The sequence below is a fragment of the Carassius gibelio genome, chromosome B22, assembly GCF_023724105.1.
Source record: "Carassius gibelio isolate Cgi1373 ecotype wild population from Czech Republic chromosome B22, carGib1.2-hapl.c, whole genome shotgun sequence".
NCBI lineage: Eukaryota > Metazoa > Chordata > Actinopteri > Cypriniformes > Cyprinidae > Carassius > Carassius gibelio.
In genome coordinates, this window is record NC_068417.1 from 27,240,031 (window position 1) to 27,263,561 (window position 23,531).

The window sequence follows — 23,531 nt, forward strand, 5'->3', positions numbered from 1 at the left end:
ATGCAAAATAGTTTGACACTGAAATGCATTGTGAATATGAAAACATTGGATTTGTGCCGAATGAGAGAGGAACGTTAGCCCAATGGTACTTTCAGTTTCGGTTTATATTCGTTTCGCTCTTGTTCGGTTCTGCATAGCCTTACATGTTTTGGACTGAGGGGAACTAGTGGTTATAATGTTTAATATTTCACTTTATTTTGTATTATTTCTGATATTATTACGCTCTCTTCAAGTTGGTTAAGCAGTAGCACCAATCAATGAGAGTGATGTTGAACTAAAAGCTGATAATATGGTCAATAGTATGTTGAGGACCAATGCATAATCTACAAATCATGCTCCAAATACATCTACATAAACCTGCAATTTTTCAAGAACAGGATCCGGCTCAAATTAAGCACTGGCCGGCGCTAAAGAAAAACTCAGATGAAGTGTGTGTTGTGAGAATGTTAGTAAGGTTGACTAAAATAAAATTTGTGATTCATTTTAGTCCAATTTTTTTTTTTTTAATACCAAAAGCACAAATGGATCATCAGGAGCAAATATATATGACTCCGATTATCCATTTGTGTAATGAAAACAAATATATAGTTATAAACCATGAGGTATTATAAAATTACGTTTATAAGTGGGTGCAAATACTGTTTTTCAGTTGAGGTAATTACAGATAATTAATTGTTTTTTATTAATAAATATTATATAAACACACTAAAAACTATATTAACATTTCTACCAATATAGATTTGGTAGACTAATGAGTTGATCTAGAATCTCTGTTGTTGTGTTTTAATTTCAAAATCAAATTCAAAATATGAAATGTGCATTAAAAAAAAAAAAAAAAAAACAGTAGAGATGAAAAGTTGTTTTCCGAAGTTATCCTCTTAAATCTTATACATTTACATTATTCTATTCACTAAAAATCTATTCTATTCATCACGTGACTGGAGTAAACTAAAAACTGCTGAAAACTTTGAATCATAGGAATAAATTACATTTTAAAATATATTCAAATAGAAAAGTGTTATTTTAACGTGTAATAATTTTACAATATTAATGTATTACTATATTTCTGCATCAAATAAAATGTAGCCTTGGTGAGCATGAGACACGCAGTTAGACATGACCTCTGCTACGCGGTCACAAAATATATCGTTTGCATGCGTTTTTAAGCATTGTGGTTTAAAAACAAATGATTTTCAGCTAATAAAATGCAATCCGCAGTGAAAGAGAGCTCAATTCATTAGATGTGCGCGCAGTCTGAGAGGCGCATGTAGAGTTATTTTTACTCCTTTATAGGCCTTGAACCATTAAATACGTGTCAAAATGCCCACCTTTGCAAGTATCCTATAAACACTGTTTTCACTTAAGACCTAAACTACAAACAGCCGAGAAAGAAAACGTGTAACAGTACATTGGCAGCTCTTAAAGTGACAGCAGTCTTATATTCCTGCTGTCTGTCATTCATGTTAATCAAACAACAACAAAAGAGAAAATCTCTCTGCTCTTGACTCGATCACTTTTGTAACTTTAATTTTAAGAATAAATATATATAAAAACTTAGACTGTGAAGAATATGCAGTGTATTTATACGTTTGATTACAAATTCTGATTTCTACAACGTAGCATTTCTTATTTTTTTCTACTGTTTTTGTCCTATTTCTTGTAGTTAGTTTCGTATTCTCTTAAAATCGCTGAGTATTTACTTGTTTTCAGCTTTTTTAGTATATATATATGGATAAGGATAGTACTAGTTTTTTGTGATATTAACACTGCTGACAAGAATAATGAAACTTCTATGGTACCAATAATGTTGATATCAAAGACCTTAAAGAGCTTTTTTATTGCATACAATAAGCGCACTTTCATTAGGTGCAAGCGTCAGCTAAATGACAAATTGGCTAATTACGAGGCGCAACAGGCTGAACGGAGTGAAAAGTTGGATTAATTATATGAGAAAGCCAGTGAAACATTAACACGGATCTACAACAAAAGCCCAATTCAACAGAAAGGGAGCAGTAATTGCGCAACCTGTTTTAGCTCCGACATCGTAAGATTGAAAAACTGTGTCTTTCATCTCCCTGAGACGTTGAATAAAGATTGTGGCTTGAGTTAAACACTGTAAAGGGAATCTCAGAGTTCACAAGGAAACATTAGGCCTGAACTTCTGCTGACCCTTCGGGCTTCTTACGAACATTTGAAGACATTAACAGCGAGTCTACATTCGGATTTCTTGTTTCTTCCTCATTCGGTTGGACAATTGGCCAAATTAAATTTATTCTCTCTGTTCTGGTGTTCGTCCAGTAGCGTGAACAGAGAAAGGAACAGATGGCGCTCATAAAGATGCCATGGACACAGTCACAAAGAGTTTTTAACACTCAAACATCAGATCAACTGTTTTCATGGCAACATTTCCTTTGCAAATACAAACACTTGTATAGAAGTCGTTACAGTAGCTTGAGAGGGTCGTGAATCTGTTGAAATAAATCATGTGGTGTAATGTTGCTTCTGTTCTTACCTTGTAATATACTGCTGTATGCAGTCGAAGCTGCCCTGGGGATTGTCCTTCCCCACATTGGACAGGTAGAACGTAAACGTTCGCAGCTCATTTGGATTCTCTGACTGCGGTATTGAGATTTTCTGTTGACGCAGAACAGAAGAACAGCCAATATAAGCACCGAGACAGACGAGAGAGAGAGATCGCCTGTTCAAAACAGCTGCTTAGTACAAAATGGCTTACACAGATTTACCTGGATTTTTTTTTTAATGAAGATTAAAAAAATAAAAATACAAAAAAAATTAAATCATTCAAAAATCTAGATACTATAAGAAAATGAATAAAAATGCATAAATCTAAAATATATAAAAAGTAAAATCTCTGTACGAATAAACTAACCCTAAATATAAACAATCCCAAAATAATAATAAAATATATATATATATATATATATATAAAAATGTATCTCTCAAAATAAAACCTCTATGAATATATAAAATGAATAGCCTAAATCAAAATAAATTTAAATACACAAATCAAATACTAAAATATAAAAATGAATTTATAAATCAAATATAGATCCTCAAAACATGAATAATTACAAACAATATTAAATATATGATTCTAAATGAACAAATAACAAAATGGGTAAATTAAAAACTAAAATATATATGAATATAAATAACAATTTTAAATATCTAAAATAAATAAAAATATAAAGATAAATACAATGTATATACTGTATATTTAAATACTGTATTTAAAAATATGGATGAATACGAGTACAATCAAAATATGCCTTAATTACAAAAACCTCAGATATAATCATTTGAAAAATAAAATCATATATTATATATATATATATAAACCTCAAATAAATGACAAAATGGAAAAAATAAGGACTAAAATATAAGTTATTAATAAATACCAAAAATATAAAACAGTAGCCGTAATCTAGATATAAAATAAAAATATGACTAAACATACAAATAAACAAATCAAAATATGAATTTACTAAAATGAATAAATTAAGTAACATTACACTAAATTCCAAACGGTTTGAGATCATGGTAGATGGTGTGTGTGTGTGTCTGTGTGTCATCCATGAGTTTTCCTACAGTGACCAAACTGCAAAAGCATCATCTTTTAAAGATCTGCACTTGACCACTTATGACAACTGCTGCTTGTGACCCTCAGGGGTCTTCTGTAATCTCCAGCCATTAATGTGCAGCCATACAGACCAACAGCAGCACACCTGAGTTGACCGCAAACAAACCAGTCTCAGACTCTGCGTCGTGAGCCAAACTACAGCCAACAACTGAGCGGTGGCAGCAGCTGTCACACACACACACACACGCGCACACACACACACGCGCACGCGGCAGTCATTTACAGCACTTTCCTGACACTCGCTTCGTGTGACTGGCCACACTGTCGGCCTTGTTAAATAAATGAAAAAATACAACATTCACTGCATCCCAAGCAGCGACAAGAGAAGTGTGAACTGGTCTAGATGTGTGAGCTCCTGCACAGTAGACAAATCTCCTTAAACTCAGCTAAAACAGACCTTTAACACCATTACAGAGTGTGTTAATTACATGACATTATATTAGTAGTATTTATATTAGTATTTATAAGTACTCTATTCATTTTAAGTCATTATTCACTTTACATTTACATAATTATTCACATTTTTAAAAATAAGGACTAAAATATAAGATGTATATATATATGTTTTCATTTTATTTTTCAAATGATTATATCTGAGGTTTTTGTAATTAAGGCATATTTTGATTGTAAATAAAACAAGTCTATTGTTATTAGCATTTTTCTTATTTCATTCTAAAAATGATCAGTTTTATCAATAAAAAATAAGACTTAATTCAAAGAATAATAGACGACAACAAGGACGCTATAAATTGAAATATTTTTCAAGTATTTATTTCTATTATTTGTTAAATTTAGTTGATCACTTACCAAGTTCACCAGTTTAATTAATTCAAATCACACCAATTTATTCATTCAAATTCTTTATAGATTTTTAATTTGATTGAAAACCGTACATTAACATTGTAAATCCTTAATAAAACCCTGTCTGGTAACGTGGCGCTCCACTGCTGTGGGTGAGCTGTCAGAGAGCGTGGCCCTGACCGAGGCGCTGGAGGACCCCTGCAGCGGGACACACTGTGCCGTGTCTCTCTCTCGCTCACAGACACACGGTTTACTCAAGGTTCCTCACACGTGTGTGTGTGTGTGGCCTGCAGGTGGCCGATTAGAAATAAACTCGCTCTGCTCAACTCTTCACTTCGCTCTTCACACTGCCACAGCAGAGATTCAGCAAGCTCTGCCTGTCACAATCACGACTTATATTAGCAGTTAACGCCTTTTCTATTGTTGCGTTTTATTACCCGCCTTGGCTGAAACGTCGCAGCTTTAGTCGTTAAAATTGCACTTCTAATTTCTTCATTCAGAAAGCATGAGACGGCTCCTGACTTCAGTTTGTAGATGTCTGCGCTGAGAGGAAAAAACCCACAGAAGAGAAGAAGAGCTTGAGTCACAGGCCAAAAAACATGACGCACTTCAAAGTGTGAAATCCAGTGCACTTAACAGTTAGCGCTAGTAACGTTTAGCGTGGATTACAGAGGCCAAAACTTCCGCCTCAATCCACCGGGGCAACAAACTGTGATCTGAGAAGAGACAGACTGAACTTAAAACTTCAACTTATTTATAAAAAAAAAAAAACTTAATTTATTAGTTTTAAAATTAGATTTACATTACTATTTGAAATTTTTTTGAAATATATATATATTTTTTAAGTCTCACTAAGGATACATTTGTTTGTATTTGATTAAAAATGCAGTAAAAACACCAAGTGATTTTTATTGCGATTACAATTTCTTTTCAATTAAATAATTTTCAATTATTTACTTTTAAATAAAATGTATAAAACTGTATAAACTATTAAATTTACTCAACTTTATTTGTAATTACTTTATTAAATGTACACGATTTTTGAACATTTGGGGGCAGTATTTTGTTTTTAAAAATTTTGTGCTCACCAAGGCTCTGCATTTATTTGATTTTGCAGTAAAAACGGTAACATTATAAAATATTATTACCTTTTTATTTTTAATTAAAAGAATAACAGAATTTCTGGTCCACTAAAGAAAGAAACTTCGTTTTGAAAGACATGAGGCGAGTACCGTATTTTCAGGACTATAAGTCGCATTTTTTTCATAGTTTGGCTGGACATGCGACTTATAGTCAGGTGCGACTTATTTATCAAAATTAATTTGACATGAACCAGGAGAAATGAACCAAGAGAAAACATTACCGTCTCCAGTCATGAGAAGGCGCTCTATGCTGCTCAGTGCTCCTGTAGTCTACCCCTAATAAACAGAGCGCCCTAATGTTTTCTCTTGATTCTTGGTCCTAAATAAATGCGACTTATAGTCCAGTGTGACTTATGTTTTTTTCCTTATGACGTATTTTTGGACTGATACTCAGGTGCGACTTATAGTCCGAAAAATACGGATAATGACAGATTCTTAATTTTACTGGCTGGAAGTTTTGGAAACATCCGCCATAAACATCACCTCTCTAAATCAGAGAACATGGTGGTTTTATTTGGCTGCTTGTATCAACTGTGGCCGTGTGTCTGCATGTTTACAGAAGATGTGTGCAGGAGAACTTTAAATGGCTCCGAGGCAGAAAAACCGCATTCTTCAACATGAGATGCAGATAAAAGCAGAATGAACATTTCTTGGGCTGTTCACTGTCAGGTCTGAGCTGAGCTTGAGCTCATGAAAAAACAAAACTAGATCTCAAGCGAGGAGGAAATGTTGTGATGCCAGCGTGGGGCATGTGTTTACAGCTACAGACTACGATCTTAAAGACACCTTCCTGTCTTATTCGTCCAAGAAAGTGGAGATAAAGACACACTGCAGAATCGTACTGATGACCGTCTGTGATTCGATGCTGATTTTGCAACAACGAGCAGAGGATATTGTGGTTTTTTCAGCGATGGATGACTGTGTAGCAGGAAGTCTCAGTGCTGTCGCATTAGCTTCACAACCAGGACACTTCACAAGAACTGGGGAGAGTCCCAGGTTCACGCAAGGTCTGCGGCTCCATGATGGAACAAGACAATCATCGTCTCAAGTGGTTTACAGCCACTAAACAAACATAAGTTTAAAATAAAGTTGCATACTCACCCCTTGGTTTCCTTTGAATCCTATTAATGGTTTAGCAGTCAGGCCCTGCAAAAAATAAATAAAAAGAATCAAGACAAATTAATCATTATTCAGAAATTAACTAAACATCATTCACATCCAAATTTATTTGTGTATATACACAAATATAATGATGTTATATTTATCTTCTCTGTCATGAATATGAACAAGTAACGTAACAATGCAATTAAAATTCTGGTATTTATCAATTAGTTCATAAGTAACAAAAATCATTTATACAAGTCATTTAAATATTACGTTTCTCAAATCATTAATATAAAATTATATAATTATAAAATTTTTCAAATAATGCAATTAAAATGGTATATATATATATATAAAATAGAAGTAATTTAAATAAGTAAAATTATCAGATCATTAATGTAAAATACTTTATATTAAATAATTTAAATTAATCATGTAAACATATTTTATATAAGCAATGCAATTAATGACTACACGTAATCTTTTTATATATTAATGTAATTAAAATCACTGTTTATCAGTTAATAAGAAGGCCTAATGTATTTTTTATACATTTTATAATGTGATTAAACATTTAAATATTTGTTAATAAAATTACAGGATCTATAAATTACACTTAAATTACCATTCCTGTCAACTTAATTTTCGTATGTAACAATATTTGATATTAATAGTTAAAATTGCACTTAAATGCTTTTTATTGCATTGTATACATTGATTAATTTAAATAAAATGTATATTTAAAAACTTGTACATCTATTACCCTGACTTTAGAAGTACAGTAAATAAAAAAATAATTAAAAAAAGATTCTAGACATCAAGCACAGTTTAGGAGAAATTATAAAACGAGGAATCATAACCGGATTTATGTTTTATGCATTTCAAGTTAACAAGCATTGGCATTTCCATTAGTCAAAGCAGTTTAAATTTACAAGACACTCTCAGATACTTCAAGAAGGGATCAAGCACCAATAAACACGTGAAGACTGTTTGATCAACACTATTTCTATGCAGCAGAAACCTCTACACCCCCGAAACCACGTCTGGCATTTCAGATGTCAAACACAGGACGCACAAGTGCAATAAGAGGACGCTTTACAAGTAATTCCCCGCTTGAGCCATGTGGTCTGTTTCCCAATATAAAGAGCTTTAGATCAGGCAAGAGCAGCTTCAGCAGGCTCTCGAAAGACTGGAGAATGTGCCAAGAAAACCAACAAAAACACCACAATCAAGTCAACAAACCAGACCCATGGCACTCCGTAAAGTCTAGTCGATGACATTTATAGAGAGTGTTCTGGGACAATTACGCACACGAGTAAACTACGTCGACTACATGCCCTTGAGTAACACAGACTACTTCAATATGAAAGGTTCAACTCCGGCTATCATTATCTAAAGCTATCATGCCACCTACGACCCACTTCAGACTAAAACATGCATCTTTTATGGACAAGCATTCATCAACTTCAAAGCGGTTTCAGTAAACAAGCTAGGTTCATCTCGGGTTGACGGATAAATCGGAGCGCGAGCCACTTATTAAATTAATGTCAGGCCGGAAAAGCGTCCAATCAGCCAATCAAACGACTGAATCTCAAACAAGGTGCTTTGGTGTTAATTAGCGAGTCAGATGAGCTGGAAAGCGTCTGGCTGGATGAATCATACTGAAGTTCAGAGAGAACGAGAGAAAGAAAGAGGAAAAGAAAAAAAAGGGCTGAGAAGATCTGGTCTGGTTAGTTGCACCAGTCACCGAGGACTCGTTTTTCGGAAGGAAGCGTTTCGCAAACCACTGAGTGTAAACAAAACGTGTCGCACTTCCTTCCTCGGATAATGACGTTGAGGGGAAAAAAGGAAACCGTAAAGAAAAGCGGAAGATTGTATCAGCGGGGAGGACAGGTGGTGTTTTGGAGAGACGTCAGCCAAGCAGATCCCACCAGACTAGCATCGCAACTACGCATAATTAAGGTTTAGGGTTTGTTTAAAGAGGTTGTCAGAGTCTAAATTTACACTATTTACTTTAACGTGCACTGCTAGAGGTGAACAGTCACAATATAGCCTAGTTCATTTTGCTTTAACTAATGATATTACATTTTTTTTTATACCATATACATTTTATTATTCTTATCAAGTGTCAATATCCTAAAAAAAACAAAACTAGCCTAAATTTTATGTAAACATAACTATGTTTACAAGGTTACTCACCAAAACCACTTATTTTGACATTATTTTGACCATTGAAGCACAACTGGTGAGCTGTTTAAAGTGGCTCATCGTCAACAAGCAACCTTTTCAACTATAGCCTAGTCCATTGCACTGTTTCTGCAGCATAACTCGAGGTATTTGTCGCCGCATTCTCAGATTATGAACAATAAAGAAGGGAAAAGTTACTTCCAAAATGAAGCCGCAATATCTTCTCAGGTAAAAGTTATTAGAACTGTGTCTGGGGACAAGCTGGCCATCACACTCCGCTCTGACCTGATCAGTCCGTTTGTATCCTATTATTTGATTCACTTATTTTGAGTCACTTATGACAGAAAAGCTAAACCATCACGAAGATTTGCTTCCATCAGAAACAGCTAATTTTTCAAAATGGGCTGTTGTTCCCACTACATTGCATTGTTATTAGGGATGTCAAATTTCGATTATTTCCATGATCGATCGTCGTTTAAATTAACGATCAATTAATCGATTAATCGTTAACCATAATACTGCAAAATGCGTCTATTGCAGGCACGCAGTCAGCGGTATGACAGGATGTGCAAAAGCCACACACACACACAAAACGCTTTCTCACTTGAATTAAAGAGGTTTTAGTCTGAATAAAATGCTAGTAGCAGGATTATAAAATGAATAGATGCGATTATGATCATTTGATAAAATGAAGAGAGCGCGCCATACTTTTGAGGTCATTTTACTTTGTTGACAGTTTCCAATCCCGCACGGAGAACGCTGAACGCGCCTCTTTAAATGGTTTTGTGGTGCTCGTTGTTGTATTTTAAAGCACAATTGCAATGTTTTCAACTGACATTATTGTATAAAATTATCCGAAATGTGGAGCGCGTGTGACTGCGCTGCACATTAAGTGAACTACATCGGCGCTGGTGCACCAAAACACAGTTGCTCACATTAATTTGATCCTGCTGGATTCTGTCCTAGAAAATGTCAGATTTTTAAAAATCCGGCATACAGCGCATTAGATCGTGACAGTGCATGCGTGCAGACGAGGATGAGCGAGCGCGGCTTTGGCTAGATTTATTTGGAGGTTATTGCTCATGTCTCATTCGGCACAAATCGAAATGTTTCCATATTCGCAATGTATTTGAATGTTAAACTATTTATAATGTAAACTAGGCTTGTACTTAACACGCATTCGCATATAGACGGAAAAGATGATCCTCTTCATATGAGCAAAAACGTCCTTGGCATAACAGCAGAGTGGACCGGTATACTACGGTCTATTTAAACTGAATGCTCCAGGAATGTGTCGGTCACAGCGCCTATTAATCGCTGTTTTGAATCCAGCAATTATTTATTTAGAAATGATAAGATCTGATTATGACAAGTGTGGTATAAAAGCTTTGTTTATTAGAGGAATAATAGGTTAACTGGAAAATGTTAGATCGCGACCATGCTTTTGGACCCCATAGTCTTCATTTACGCGGCTTTGTTCTGGTTTGCCGGTTGGTCACGAATTTCCACAAATTCAGTATATTTAGGCATTGTTTCTTTTCCTAAATCTTCATAGTCTAACCCTCTAATTTCACAGGTTTATTTTATTATCTTTCGCTTTTAATAACTGTTTTCGCATCTCTTACTGTGGTAAACATGGGAAGGGAAATTAAAGATTTCATGAATTATGAATTCGTTCGATTTATTAATTTGTTCCCTTATTTCACTTAAATCATGGGTTATTTAGGGAACAAAATTAATGAAACATGGACAATTGCCACATTAAAAATTCGTAGGAATGAATTAACAAGTTGTAGGAATGAATAGACTACCTGTCCTGTCACTGTGTCCCGCAGCCCTGCAAAGCGCACGATATAAAACAGTTATCTGATGAAATGATTAGTAACTACATTTCTATTGCATTTAATGTTGAAGAACTTTTATGTTGTTTCTATTTTAATGTACTTTAAAGTTTAAATCACATTAAAAGCTTAATTTGTACATTGTGAATGAATGATGATGCTTTTATATATCGTCACCGTCACTCACAGCCGCTCGCACGTGTTGAGTGCGCATGAGCCGCACGCAGCCCAACATTGAATCGGTTAACCGACCATCGATAGCCTTAATCGATTGCATCTCTTATCGACAATTAATCGATTAATCGTTGACATCCCTAATTGTTATACTTCATAAAAGTTTTACTCGCCAACTAGCAACTGACACTGTTACATATACTCACCAATGCAGATTTTTACTCTGATTTGGCGCTTGGAAAATGTTAATTTTAGGGCTCTGGCTACACACATTGTATTAAGAGATCAAATGTACAAAAACACTGCGTATTCTTCCCCGTGTAAATTAAATGTTTCTTATTAAAAGTTACAAAAGTGATTCAGTCAAAAGCAGTGAGAGATTGTCACTTTCGTTGTTTGATTAACAGGAATGACAGACTGCTGTCATTATAAGAGCTGCCCGGATCCAATGTTACACATTTTCTCTGTTGACTGTTCCCTTTCACTTAAGACCTAAACTACAGTGTTTACAAGGATACTTGCAAAGGTGGGCTTTTTGACACATATACCAGTGTACGTATTTAATGGTTATTCAATGGTAAAGCAGCAAAAACAAGTTTCTACATGTGCCTCTCTGACAGCGCTCAGAAACTGTCTCTCAAACAGCACGAGCATAAAATGAAAGGAGTTTAAAATCACGATTTTGACACGCGTTGACTGATCTGTTAACATCAGCACAGGAAAAAACATTACGCACTGCATACGGAGTATGAACCTGGTCTGTTCTGTTCTCACTGCAACCTACTTTAGTATGTTTCGTGATGACTTACTACATAGTATGTTTCAGGCTTTCAAATCAACTAAAAAGGTCATCTTAAATCAGATAATGAACCTTTTTGTAAACTAACAGCATCTCTACAATTTAGCTCAAGATTTTCACTCATATCTCAACGAGAACATTCATAAATCAACATGACTTGGGCAGGAGGCAGGAGGCACAAAGCAGGTAATGCAAAAAAAGGCAAAACTGGTCACTATCTCATCCTATCCCAGCTGAAATTTCAAGACTACAGTAGCATGTTATCATGGTTCATTTCAAATAGTACAGATGCAGTGATGCACTGTGTTCAGTCAACGGGGTTCTGGCTCTCATCAGGAAATGAATAAATCATCCCTTTGATTCCATCTGCGACTGAGATAGGCACACATAATGGAGACATTACACCGCCAGTACAGGCTTTGTACGTCAAAATCCAATGCTACGGTAATTATCGGCAATCTGTACATTCACAGAAGACAGGACACAGGAAATTTGTACTTCATGTATATTCTACACACACACAAAGCTCAGTTGTTTAGGTTTAGAATAATACATCAATGTAGGTTCATATGAACTGCAACAGAGGATAATTAGGTCTAGTTGAGAAGACTGAAGGATTTATTACTTCAGGGCTCAAAAATATGGACGAGCCGATGGCCAGTGAGAGTGCATTTCAGGTCCGTTGATTAAAATTAAATATGGTGGCTACCCTGCAAAATGTAATTCCATTATAAAGTGATCAGTAACGATTTCAGCAAGTGTTTTATGAAGTATAGTCTTCATAGAAGCTGTAAAAATGAGCTGGTATTGTACTATACAAATTTAAAATTTTTACTTCATTAATTAACAGAACATTCTATTAATGCATTCTGTGACAGTTAAAATAATTAAAAATCTAAGGGGAAGGTAAGAAAAATCTGAACTAAAGAAAAAAAAAAAAAAGTTCAGGCCTGTAGTTCTCTTTTTCCAATAGAAAATAAGTTAGAGATAAACATGACGATCCACATCAGATCTCAACAGAAGCGGTATAAATACAGGCATCAAACCGAGCCAATCACTCTCTACAGCCCTAAAAAGAGTGCAGCCCTCAGCCTGTTCATTTGAATGGGCTGCTGACATGTCACTATTCACTGGGACACGAGCCCAGAATGTTCCACAGCGCTAACCTTGGGACAGAGGGTGGCTCCGGACCAACACTCACAGTAGGAACCCCAGCGGATCACACAACGCAGATCTAGGCAGAGCGCTGGCACTAATTTTGGACGACGCTAGATATGCACAATGCACAGATATGGAAATTTTGACCTCGACCAAAAACATTTAAGTGATATGATGACCAGTACAATACAATACAAAGGAGTTGGCAGTAAGCAGGATATTTAAGAATTATATATATTTTTTCTCTCAAATGTGTTATTTTAGACTTATCTTCAATATATAGGCCTATTTTCTTTTAGATTTAGGGTATGTTTACATGACAACAGTGAGAGTTTTTCCTTTGCATTTTTTGAAAATTCCTGAATTACGACGACAACTGCCTCAAAAAAAAAAAAAAAAAGGTGCAAAAAAAACCCCACTACCTTCTGCATGCCAGGCCAGTAGATGGCAATGTCACTTTGTAAAGAAACACTACACACCTGCACACATATACCTATAGCCCAGACACGTAATTCACAAAATCACATGACATCCTTTCCGCAAACTCACGTTTTTTTTGTTTATGCAGAGACACTTTGAAATTTGTTTATGCCTAAACTATTTTGATTTCTGGCCACCAAAAAGGCACTTGTCGTAAACAAATGGCCAAAAAGTTTTCTGTTTTAGTTGACAATTGTGTTGTCTGATCTATATTTATAGTACCAGTCACCATATCACTTGTTGACCATAAACAACAACAACAGTTGCGGTGTGTAATAAGCTAAATATTTATAAATTATGTTTGTCATCAAATAGACTTGTTCTTTAAAATTAGAATAGGAATGCACCAAAATTGCTAAATAAATCAAAAACCTGTTTGTAATGAGCATAAGTTTCCTTCGTTTTCGGATTTTAAAATGAGAAGAATCTGGACCTTGGAACTGCAATATACAGATAACATCATAGTCAGGACTGAAATGGTTTAACAGCAATTTTAGGCTTACAATCTAAAACTGTCAAAAGGTCAAAATGAAACCTCAACACAAAGTGCAACGGTCTCATGACAGCCTGACATTTCAGAGTCATATTTGGCACTAATTCTGGTTTACCAAGCCCTAGTTCCAGCACTGAAAAACGTAGTATCAGCATTCCTTAAATATCCATGCCACAGTGACTGACCTCCACGTGGATCCAGTCACAATCTGGTCCATCTACTGCAGTCAGGTTGTGCAACAAGGTTTGCGATCAATGTTGTCTCAATGTATCCTCAAGTCTAAATGGACAACTAACTACTTGACTGGTTTGTTCTGAGTTCATGTTATCAAATGCCATGGTTATGTCACCATAAAGTCTTGCGTCATTTTCTGGCTCTGAAAACTGTTGGGGAAGCTCCTTGCCAAACTACTCATATAAGTTAAGTCACATTGCACAAAGAATTAGTTAAAAATACTACAAAACGCTTTTAAAATAGACCGACGCAAAAGATATTATCGAATTAAATTATTTCTTGTGCAAAAATAAATCTTTGTTAGGGTAAGCAAACAAAAAAAAAATTGATGCTAAATACAATAAACAAACATAAGTAAATATTTAAGGAGAAACCAAGCAGAATGGTAGTAAGCAATGAACCACCGAATGCTTAAGGATGCACAATTGAGGGAAAAAACGAATTGCGATTTTTCTGATAAAATCAAAACTACAACAAAATGATTTAATGGTGTTATAATATCATATATTGTAGAATAACACATCTTCATTAGGGGTGTGCTAGGGCTGCACGATTAATTAAAATGGAATTGAAATCACGATCCGACAGAAGCTTCGATTGTCATGCGCAGTGAAGCACAGTTCTGTGATCCGCAGTAAATCTCCATCTGAAGGCAAGGGGGCGCTCTAGCACTGAAAATCCACATTGGCTCTGAAAGAAACCCAGGAAGTGCCTATAGCGGTAGCTGGATAAACAGAAGATTTAGCTGCTTTCATTGATTCAGCATAACTAATAAACACACGACTTATGACTATATATGGGTTATCGGAGTTCTCATTATTTTATATTAAAGTATATTGATAATGCAATGCCTTTATCACTGCTAAGAATCTATGCAATGTTGCATGCTTTATGTAAGAAGCTACATCATATGACAGAAGGATTTATTTCAAACACTCGCCTGACATTATGAAGGGAGTTTGGAGTAAAAATGCTTTTAAATGTGGTATTTTTTTATTACATGCTTTCAGATGAAGCAGCATTTATTACACAGAGCCGTAGTTCACTGAAAAGCTTTTTGTGTCAATGAACTATGGCTCTTTGTACTAAATGCTGCTCCATCTGAAAGCACATGATGACGATTCACTGCTGATTACAGAACCGGCTTTACTGAAAAAATGCTAATGACAAATCGCATTCGATTAATCGTGCAGCTCTAGGGTGTGCTAACTCAAACAGCTCACAAAACACTGAAACCGTAATTACTTAAATACATTAAATCATGCTGCATATTAAGTAAGTAATGAATATTAAGTAATTAAACAGAAGATCCGTGTTTGAACAATTAAAATGAATTGTCGGAGCGAAGTGATTCACTAAAAGTTGCTACACTACTAAAAAAAATTATATTCGGTGACTATTTAAAGGTGCTATTTGTATGATTGACACCGAGTGGTTGAACTAGGTATTGCAGTCCAAATTCAAAATATTGGAGTTTATTTTTATTTTTTCCACCAGGAGCCTCTTGCCAGATTAATGACACAAACAGGAATGAGCACACTTGAGAATTAATTAAATGAAATGTACTGTTTTCCACCAACTGGCAACCAGAGGTGCAGAAATACATTTGGGGAAACTGGCAGTAGACGGGTTTCATAAACCAAAACCGAGACTGACGTTCTGGCCCGGAAACACATTTTCAAAGAAGAATAACCGACTATCGTTTTCAGATAAACAAGTATGTTAACTTAGCATGTTTCTTAAATATCTGCAAACATATGGTATTTGTGTGCTTCAGTAGAGTCAAAATCTGACATGCAGCAACTTTAAAGTCACAGCTTAAAAGTTCACACACCCAAAAAAAATCATTTACATTAAATATAAGTAAATGGTGACCACAACCATCAAAGAGGAGCTCAGACATTCTGCTTAACTTCATCTTTGACGTTTAACAAAAACTCAGTCAGATGGGTGTCGAACAACATGAGGGTGAGTTTCACTTTGTTTGAGATGAACTATGCCTTTTAAACTACCTGTGGACGTGTCATAGCACCAGGCTTGGCACCGGTCAGATAAAGCTACAGCTTTAGCAACAAATCAATGGCAGTCACCTGTGGAACTGCACAGAAATGCAAACTAAGAGGAAGGCGAAGACGCCGATGCTTGTGCTTCTCCCTCCGGTGTCACACAAGCCATTACGTAGGTCGATAACCCCAAACACCAAATGCAGGGGCAAAACACCCAGCATGTAATGTAGTTTACCCATCAAGAAAGGGTAGATAAACATCCTCCCAAGATCATTATGGCCCTTTAATGAGTGTTTGTGCAGCCTGCTGACTGAAGCCATCTGTACACTACATGCTAGTCTCCAGAGGAGCAGAACGTAGAAACTGGCACGGCCGACCTGTAATCCAAGAACAACCTCTGAACTACTTCAACTATTGACTCCTTAAAACTCTGCGCCAGGAGTCGGACTTTCTTTTGAGAGCAGACCGAGTCCAACTGGATTCTCTCTTACATGTCAGTTTGACAGCAATGCGGCTAATCTTATGGAAGCTCGATTCCACCGCGGAATAAAACACTGAAAAAAAGGATTTATGACTTTTCATTTCACAGTTCAGACTTCCCCAGAATTGCAAGCCATAAACTTAGAGCTGTCATATTTAGAACCTCACAGTTCTAAGAAAATAAAGGCAGAATTGAGAAATATAAACTCAGAATTAAAAAAAAAAAAAACTCAATTCTTAAAAAAAAATAATAATTTGAATTGTGATAAAAAAAAAAAAAAATAAAAAAAAAAGTTTCTCTAAAGATTCTGACATTTTCCTTAATTTTAAATTTACATCTCGCAATTCTGTTTTTCTTTCCACTGTGGAATTTAAACAACAAAAACAAGGAAAGTAATTGTGACTTAACGTCCCCACATTTGCAAGTTTTGGCACTTTTCTAGCGACACATTTCGACCGTTTCAGCATCCATATCTCATGCACACAATGTGATAAACTACAACAGGTGAACATGTCAGCAGCACGGACTCACTTCACTGTGACCAACAAAAATAAATATTAAATTAAATCCTGGAGTAGATTTGTGTCTAATTTGTTTGGCTGAAACTTTGTGAAGTGGCTTGTTGGCAAAGGACTTTACCACAAATGGTTTAAATTTATCATCGGAGAAAACACTTTAAACTGCACAAAGTTCAATTATCCAATTATGCAAATTTAAGTACCAAAACATTTGTACTTCACTTTCAATTATAAAAAAATTAAATAAAAACGAAGTGCGTGAAGTTTATAAAAAAATCTAATTCGAATTTATCGAATTTTCTTAGTAATGTATGCTGTTGCAATTATATATCTCAAAGGGACATTTCACCCAAAAACTGAAGTTCTGCTTCCCCCTAATGTTGTTAAAAATTCAAATAAAATAAAAACGCGTATGACTTCCCAGCATTTCCATTTCCATGTGAACTATTCCTTTAAATCTCTATAGAAACGATCTTTGCTTGCTGGGTGACAAACCTCTGCTGGATAAAACAAAACCTTCGGACTCAAAGTTACAACAAACAGAAAAAGGAACCATGTGCAATAAACCAAGATGCCACAATGCATTTCCCCATTGACATACAAACAACAAGGCGGCCCAGTAATACGGCTGACCTATTTATCTGCAGAGCCAAGTCATTCTGACTACCAGTGTTTTTCTCTCTCAAACAAGCATCAAGAATAGAAGAGGTGAAGCCCAGCTCTCATCCAAATACAGCATTCACCAGATGACCAAGCGACCGACACAACCTCTACGTTTTGTTGTTTTCTTCAAGAAGCTAAAGTGCAGATGTGAGGCAAACTGGTCATCTACGGCTGAAGTGAAAGTCAAGTGCACAACAATGGTTCCTTCCGGTCAGAATTAGACTGAATTAAGCAGAAGTTTCCTGAGCTGCAGACTTTTTTAACGACACAGCAAATCATGCAACCTAATGTGAAGACATAAGGAGGTCAAAATTCTGATTTTCACTTGGGATGCACTGACACTAAAAGTCTGGCAAATAAAGCTAAATATTTTTACATATTTTAACAAAAAATGTACTATATTAAAATTCTAATATCATTGTCTACAATTAAATACTAAACTAAATCAACCAAATTCATTTCAGCTGCACAGCATTCACAAAAATTACATTTGCCTTAAATTATTAGTGTTTTTAAATATTAACTTGAAGTTACCAATACAGATTGATTAAAATCATATTTACTATTAATAACAAGAATATTATAATAATTTCAGCATTGTTATTATTATAACTTCTTTAGTAGATATGGTTGCCAAGTTTGTAAAGTTCTGTTAAAATTAATAAAAAAGAAATTTAAATTTTTCATTACACCGTGACAGAAAAAAAGTAGAATAAAGCACTTTAGTTGACAACTGTGAACTGAAATACATTTTTCAGACTAATTTAATATGATCTATAAATCAAATATATTTTTATTCATTATTTTTAAATGCATACATAATGTTAATAATAGTAATATTATTATTAAATTTTTTTTTACAATGTGTCCGCAATATATACTTAAGGTCTAAAATTTTGACCAATACAAATAATTTCAAATACGGTAATAGTATATTAAAATTAAATTAACAAACAAATAAATAGAGTATATACAAACACCAAATTGTGAAAAATTAACCATGTACAACAAACATCTCGCATTAAAAAAAAAAAAAAACAATAGTGTGAATTATTTTTTAAGGCTGTAAATGTTTCACGTTAACTCAATTTTCTAAAATATTATTTACAACAGTCCATTTAGGTAAAAAGGTTATGTTGTCAATCAACAGATATAGGGTTGGTGAAATCCAGTACACAATATACAACGTCAATGCATGTGCACGTGTTACGCGACACCAGTCACGTGAGTTTAAAACACGCAATGAAGAAACGACACCAAATGCATTTCAATCCATGTTTCTGACTACTGCAACAATTAAAAATCATCGAGTTCATCAGTTCACAGTGATTCAACCACATTTACACAAAGTTTCAAAATTCCCATATACAGCTAGACATCTCTCACAGGCAACCAGAATAGCCCTGAGCAATAAAAGCACATTCAAATATGCAAATACACCAAACCAAGACCGACTCTAAACTTACTAGTAGCATTTGTGCAGCTAAAAATACTCCCAAGCAAAGCTTCAGCCTCCCTCACAGTGTCACATGTAGCCAGTCGACTTGAGTTTCACATATCACCTAAAGAATATGCCACAGTAATCACTACATAAGACAGCAATACTCAAAGCAGACTTATATAAGCAGACATTCACGGTTTCATCCAATTGTTACCCCCGGTGTGTAAGCTTGGGTGTAGACCGAAAGCTGTAATTTTACTCCTATCGTCCAATTTACTGAGATCACCAGAAGAGTGACTCAACTTCACTCTAGTTTGAGTACAGAGAGACCCGGCCTTTGTCGCGTCTTGGATCGAGTTGCATTTGTTTTATTTTACCAAACCTCCCTTTGATCAGAAACCATGCAGACAAATCAATGCATTTTATTATCAAATATCGTCCACCTGACCGGCCTGGTTGCGTCTGCAGCAGCTCGCGAACCTTTAATCCAAAAAACGAGAACCCAAACCTAGTTTATCGACTCCAAACATGACTTTAAATATTTACTTTGCTGGTCTGCGGACGCTCATCTTGGCGTTTTGAAGATGTGGCTACCGTGTTGACGCTCAATAGAATCCAATGGCATTAACAACCTACGATCTCTCAAAGACACGGATTCACTGCTTTGCTACATGGAAAACAGCGTCCACCTAAAACTGGGGAGGGCGAATTAATAACAGGGCTGATTTAACATCGAAACAATGAGTTTTGGCTTCTAGGCGGAAAGAAGCATCTTTCGTATCAAATGCAAACTTCAATGCAAAATTGAGCACTAGTGTCCGTCTAACCTTTACTTACATATTCAACAAAGGTCATGGGTTTAATACAATTCTGACTACTTCACATTCTTTTATCTGAATTTTTTTAAGTAGATAAGCTTGTTGGCATGTTAGATAAACAAATAATTGTTTGATTGTGCTGTGACAAAAAAAAAGAAAAGAGGAATAAGGCATTCATTTAGTTGACAATTGAGTAATGAATTTCAATAATTATTTCAGACCGGTACAATTATAATACATATTGTAATATATTTTAATAAATAGAAATATCTGAAGTTATATTAATGTATAGATAGAGAGAGAGAGAGAGAGAGAGAATACTATGTTAGATACAGATTATTTAACTCGATTTATTACAATTTTCTCTGAAATATCACTCAAGTTTTAATCTACATTACAATGTGTGTGCGCACAATACACATATTCAAATATACAATAGCTCTCAACCTTTCTGGTTCATTTCCCATTTGCTTTAATTGAGCGATCTTGTCATCTTGGACATTAGCTGAGGGCCCCGGGCCCCTGGCTGAGAGTCGAGCATAACAAAAAAACTTAAAAAAAGCCTACTCATCAGTGGGATTCCCGTGCCACTTTAAGACTTACTCAACTTCCATGACTTTCCCTGACCTGGAAACCACAATCCTACAATTCCCAGACATCTCCAGGTTTTTCCAGGATCCTGGGAACCCAGTTACTTTCAACCAAACTAGACTGTCTTCCAGCAGACCAACACACATTAGACAAATTATTGTGTTTTATCACCAGCGGGTTGGTTAATTAATGCTTCACTGGTGTATAAAGTGCTTGAGAAGGAAGCCGAGGCTGCTGCTCGCTCTGAGGGGGATTTCTTCAGCTGAGAGGGTGGTTTGCTGTCAGGCAGGGAAATAAATAACTGTCGCCTGCTCTTAGCCTGTTAGCACGGTTTCTCTAGTCTTGCGTTGCGGTCGACGCGCGTCTTACCTTGTTGCTCTGGTAGTCTTCAAACGCTCGCAGCGCGCTGTCAGTCAGCTTGACGTGATAGACGGAGATGTTGCTGCCGTTGCTCACTCTTCCGCAGGACAGTCCGTAGCACTGCTCCTCCTTCAACGCCGCCATCTTGCTCGCATTTCCCACCACGCTCACGCGCCTCCGCCGTGAACGCAACAAGCAGCTCGAGCGAGCGAGGGACATGATTATTCATGAGCCGTGAATTACGTACAGGCGGGAGGGGGCGGGGCTTCGTGGTAATCATGACAGAGATGACCAGTGATGGGAAGTCTGAGGCTTTTCCGGGAATCGGTTCTTTCGAACAGTTCGTCTCAAAGATCCGGTTCTGAAACGATTCAGCTGTTCTTCTACACCAGCATCATCATCATCGCTCTAAAAAGACATATTGATGTTTATAACAAATTAAATTGAGGGATTTGGGGGTTTATATCGTCTCGGTTCTGCAGTCCTGATAAAATATGAGACCGTGGACCACAAAACCAGTCATAAGGTTCAATGTTTTGAAAATTGGATTTATACTCTTAACTGAAATCTGAATAAATAAGCATTCGGTTGATATATGGTCTGTTAGGATATGACAATATTTGACTGAGATACAACTATTTGAAGATCTGGATTTGATGGTTGCAAAGCAAAAATAAATAAATAAAAGAAAATATAAATCTAAAAAAAAAATTTTTTTTTTTAATCACCTTTAAAGTTGTCCAAATGTTGTTCTTAGCAATGCATATTACTTATCAAAAATTACGTTTTGATATATTTACAGTAGAAAATTTACAAAATATCTTAATGGAATTTTTTTTTTTTTTACTTAATATCTTAAGTATTTTTGGCATAAAGGAAAAACCAATCATTTTGACCCAAACAATGCATTTGTGGCTATTGCTACAAATATAACCACTGATACTTATGACTGGTTTTGTGCTCCGTATGATTTATTTAGACCTTATCTTGATCCTAAATAAAATTCTGCACAAAAGTTAAGTTCATTTACATATCTTAGTTTAAAACTGAACAGGTATGGACATTTAATATCAAATCGTGAACTTTTTTAAGAACTTTCCAGCTAATTTGGCGATTAAAAAGTAACATAACTTCTGCTTATTAAGCTGTTATCTATTATTGATCTCTTTTTATTATCGTGGAAATTTTATATATCAAACTAAATGCAGTTTAAAAGCCTTTAAAGCTTATTTAAACTCTGTAGTCTTTAAAAATCATAAAGCCCAAAGAACTGTCTCTGCTAAATGAATTTAACTTATCTTTTGTGGTACAGGAGTGGCTTAACAAGAGGAATACAACAACTGTCTGACACGTCTATATGCCTTCACCCCAGCCTCAGTCCATTCCTTGTGAAGTTCACTCAAATTCTTGAATCGATTTTGCTTGAGAATCCTCATAAGGCTGCGGTTCTCTCGTTTGGTTGTGCATATTTTTCTTCCACACCTTTTCCTTCCACTCAACTTTCTATTAACATGCTTGGATACAGCACTCTGTGAACAGCCAGCTTATTGGCAATGAATTTTTGTGACTTACACTCCTTGTGAAGAGTGAAGGCTCAGGAAACCTTTGCAGGTGTTTTGAGTTGATTAACTGATTGGCATGTCATTATATGCCATCATCTGTTGAGATCGTGAATTGGTGTTTTTTTTTTTTTTTTATGTGAGCCAAAATCATCAAAATGGTGGAAAGAACCAAAGACATAATGTACTTCAGTCTGTGTGAATTCAATTTAATACATGAGTTTCACAATTTGAGTTGAATTACTGAAATGAACTTTTCCTCTACATTCTAATTTATTGAGAAGCACCTGTATTATTTTCATTTGTTATTTTTTTATTACAAGTGTTTCATTTGTATTTACAAAATGTGTTAATATGAGAAATATGTCAAGCACTTGCTGCTGAATTTTGTTACTTTGAAAGTTCAATAATACAACAGGTTATTTCAGTCAGAATTGTTGACTCGAGATCCGCTCAGTTCAGTTGGTGAACGAATCATCATGAACCGTTTCACTGAAAAGATCCGACTCGACTCTCTCGGGTTGGACTTCGCTGGAAATGACCGATGAATGGCGTAATCACAATGAGTCATGATACATTTATTTATTTTTTCGAATATATAAAAAAATAAATAAAGCAAACTTATATGACTTTAAATTTGTGATTTGACCAGGTTAGGTAGAGTATTTGTACATTGGAAAACTCTTGGCTGGGGGTTTGGGGGAAGCTTTTGAATTGAACGCTTCTCACTTCACAGAATTGCGTCAGAAAAACGTCAGTGTCTGGAAAAAAAAACTTGAATAGGGAATGCCCCACCAGAGTCCAACTAGAGGGACGAGGTTTCGTCACGTTCTCTATTTCATTACAACTCACACTTTAAATAGAATGTTCGCTTAGAACGTTCACATCGAATGCGTACGTCATAAAAGAGCTGGCAATGCAAGAAAGCATTGTGTTGTTCCTCTGTTAGCACCATTCACGTTTAATTCTTCTTTTTTTTCACCTAGCAACCATATATTGCCTTCAGGGAACGCAAATTTA

General features: G+C 35.5%; 1 protein-coding gene across 1 annotated transcript in view; it reads right to left on the reverse strand.

Moving 5' to 3' along the window:
- Positions 1 to 21,186, reverse strand: part of ell (elongation factor RNA polymerase II) — a 35,459-nt gene extending 14,273 nt beyond the window's left edge. The window contains exons 1-3 of the mRNA XM_052590348.1: positions 20,962 to 21,186; positions 6,706 to 6,750; positions 2,513 to 2,634 (exon numbers count right to left, since the gene is read on the reverse strand). Of these exons, the coding sequence (XP_052446308.1) occupies positions 2,513 to 2,634; positions 6,706 to 6,750; positions 20,962 to 21,171 (377 nt within the window). The 5' untranslated portion in view covers positions 21,172 to 21,186. The remainder of the gene's footprint in view (positions 1 to 2,512; positions 2,635 to 6,705; positions 6,751 to 20,961) is intronic.
- Between the last annotated feature and the right edge of the window lie 2,345 nt (positions 21,187 to 23,531).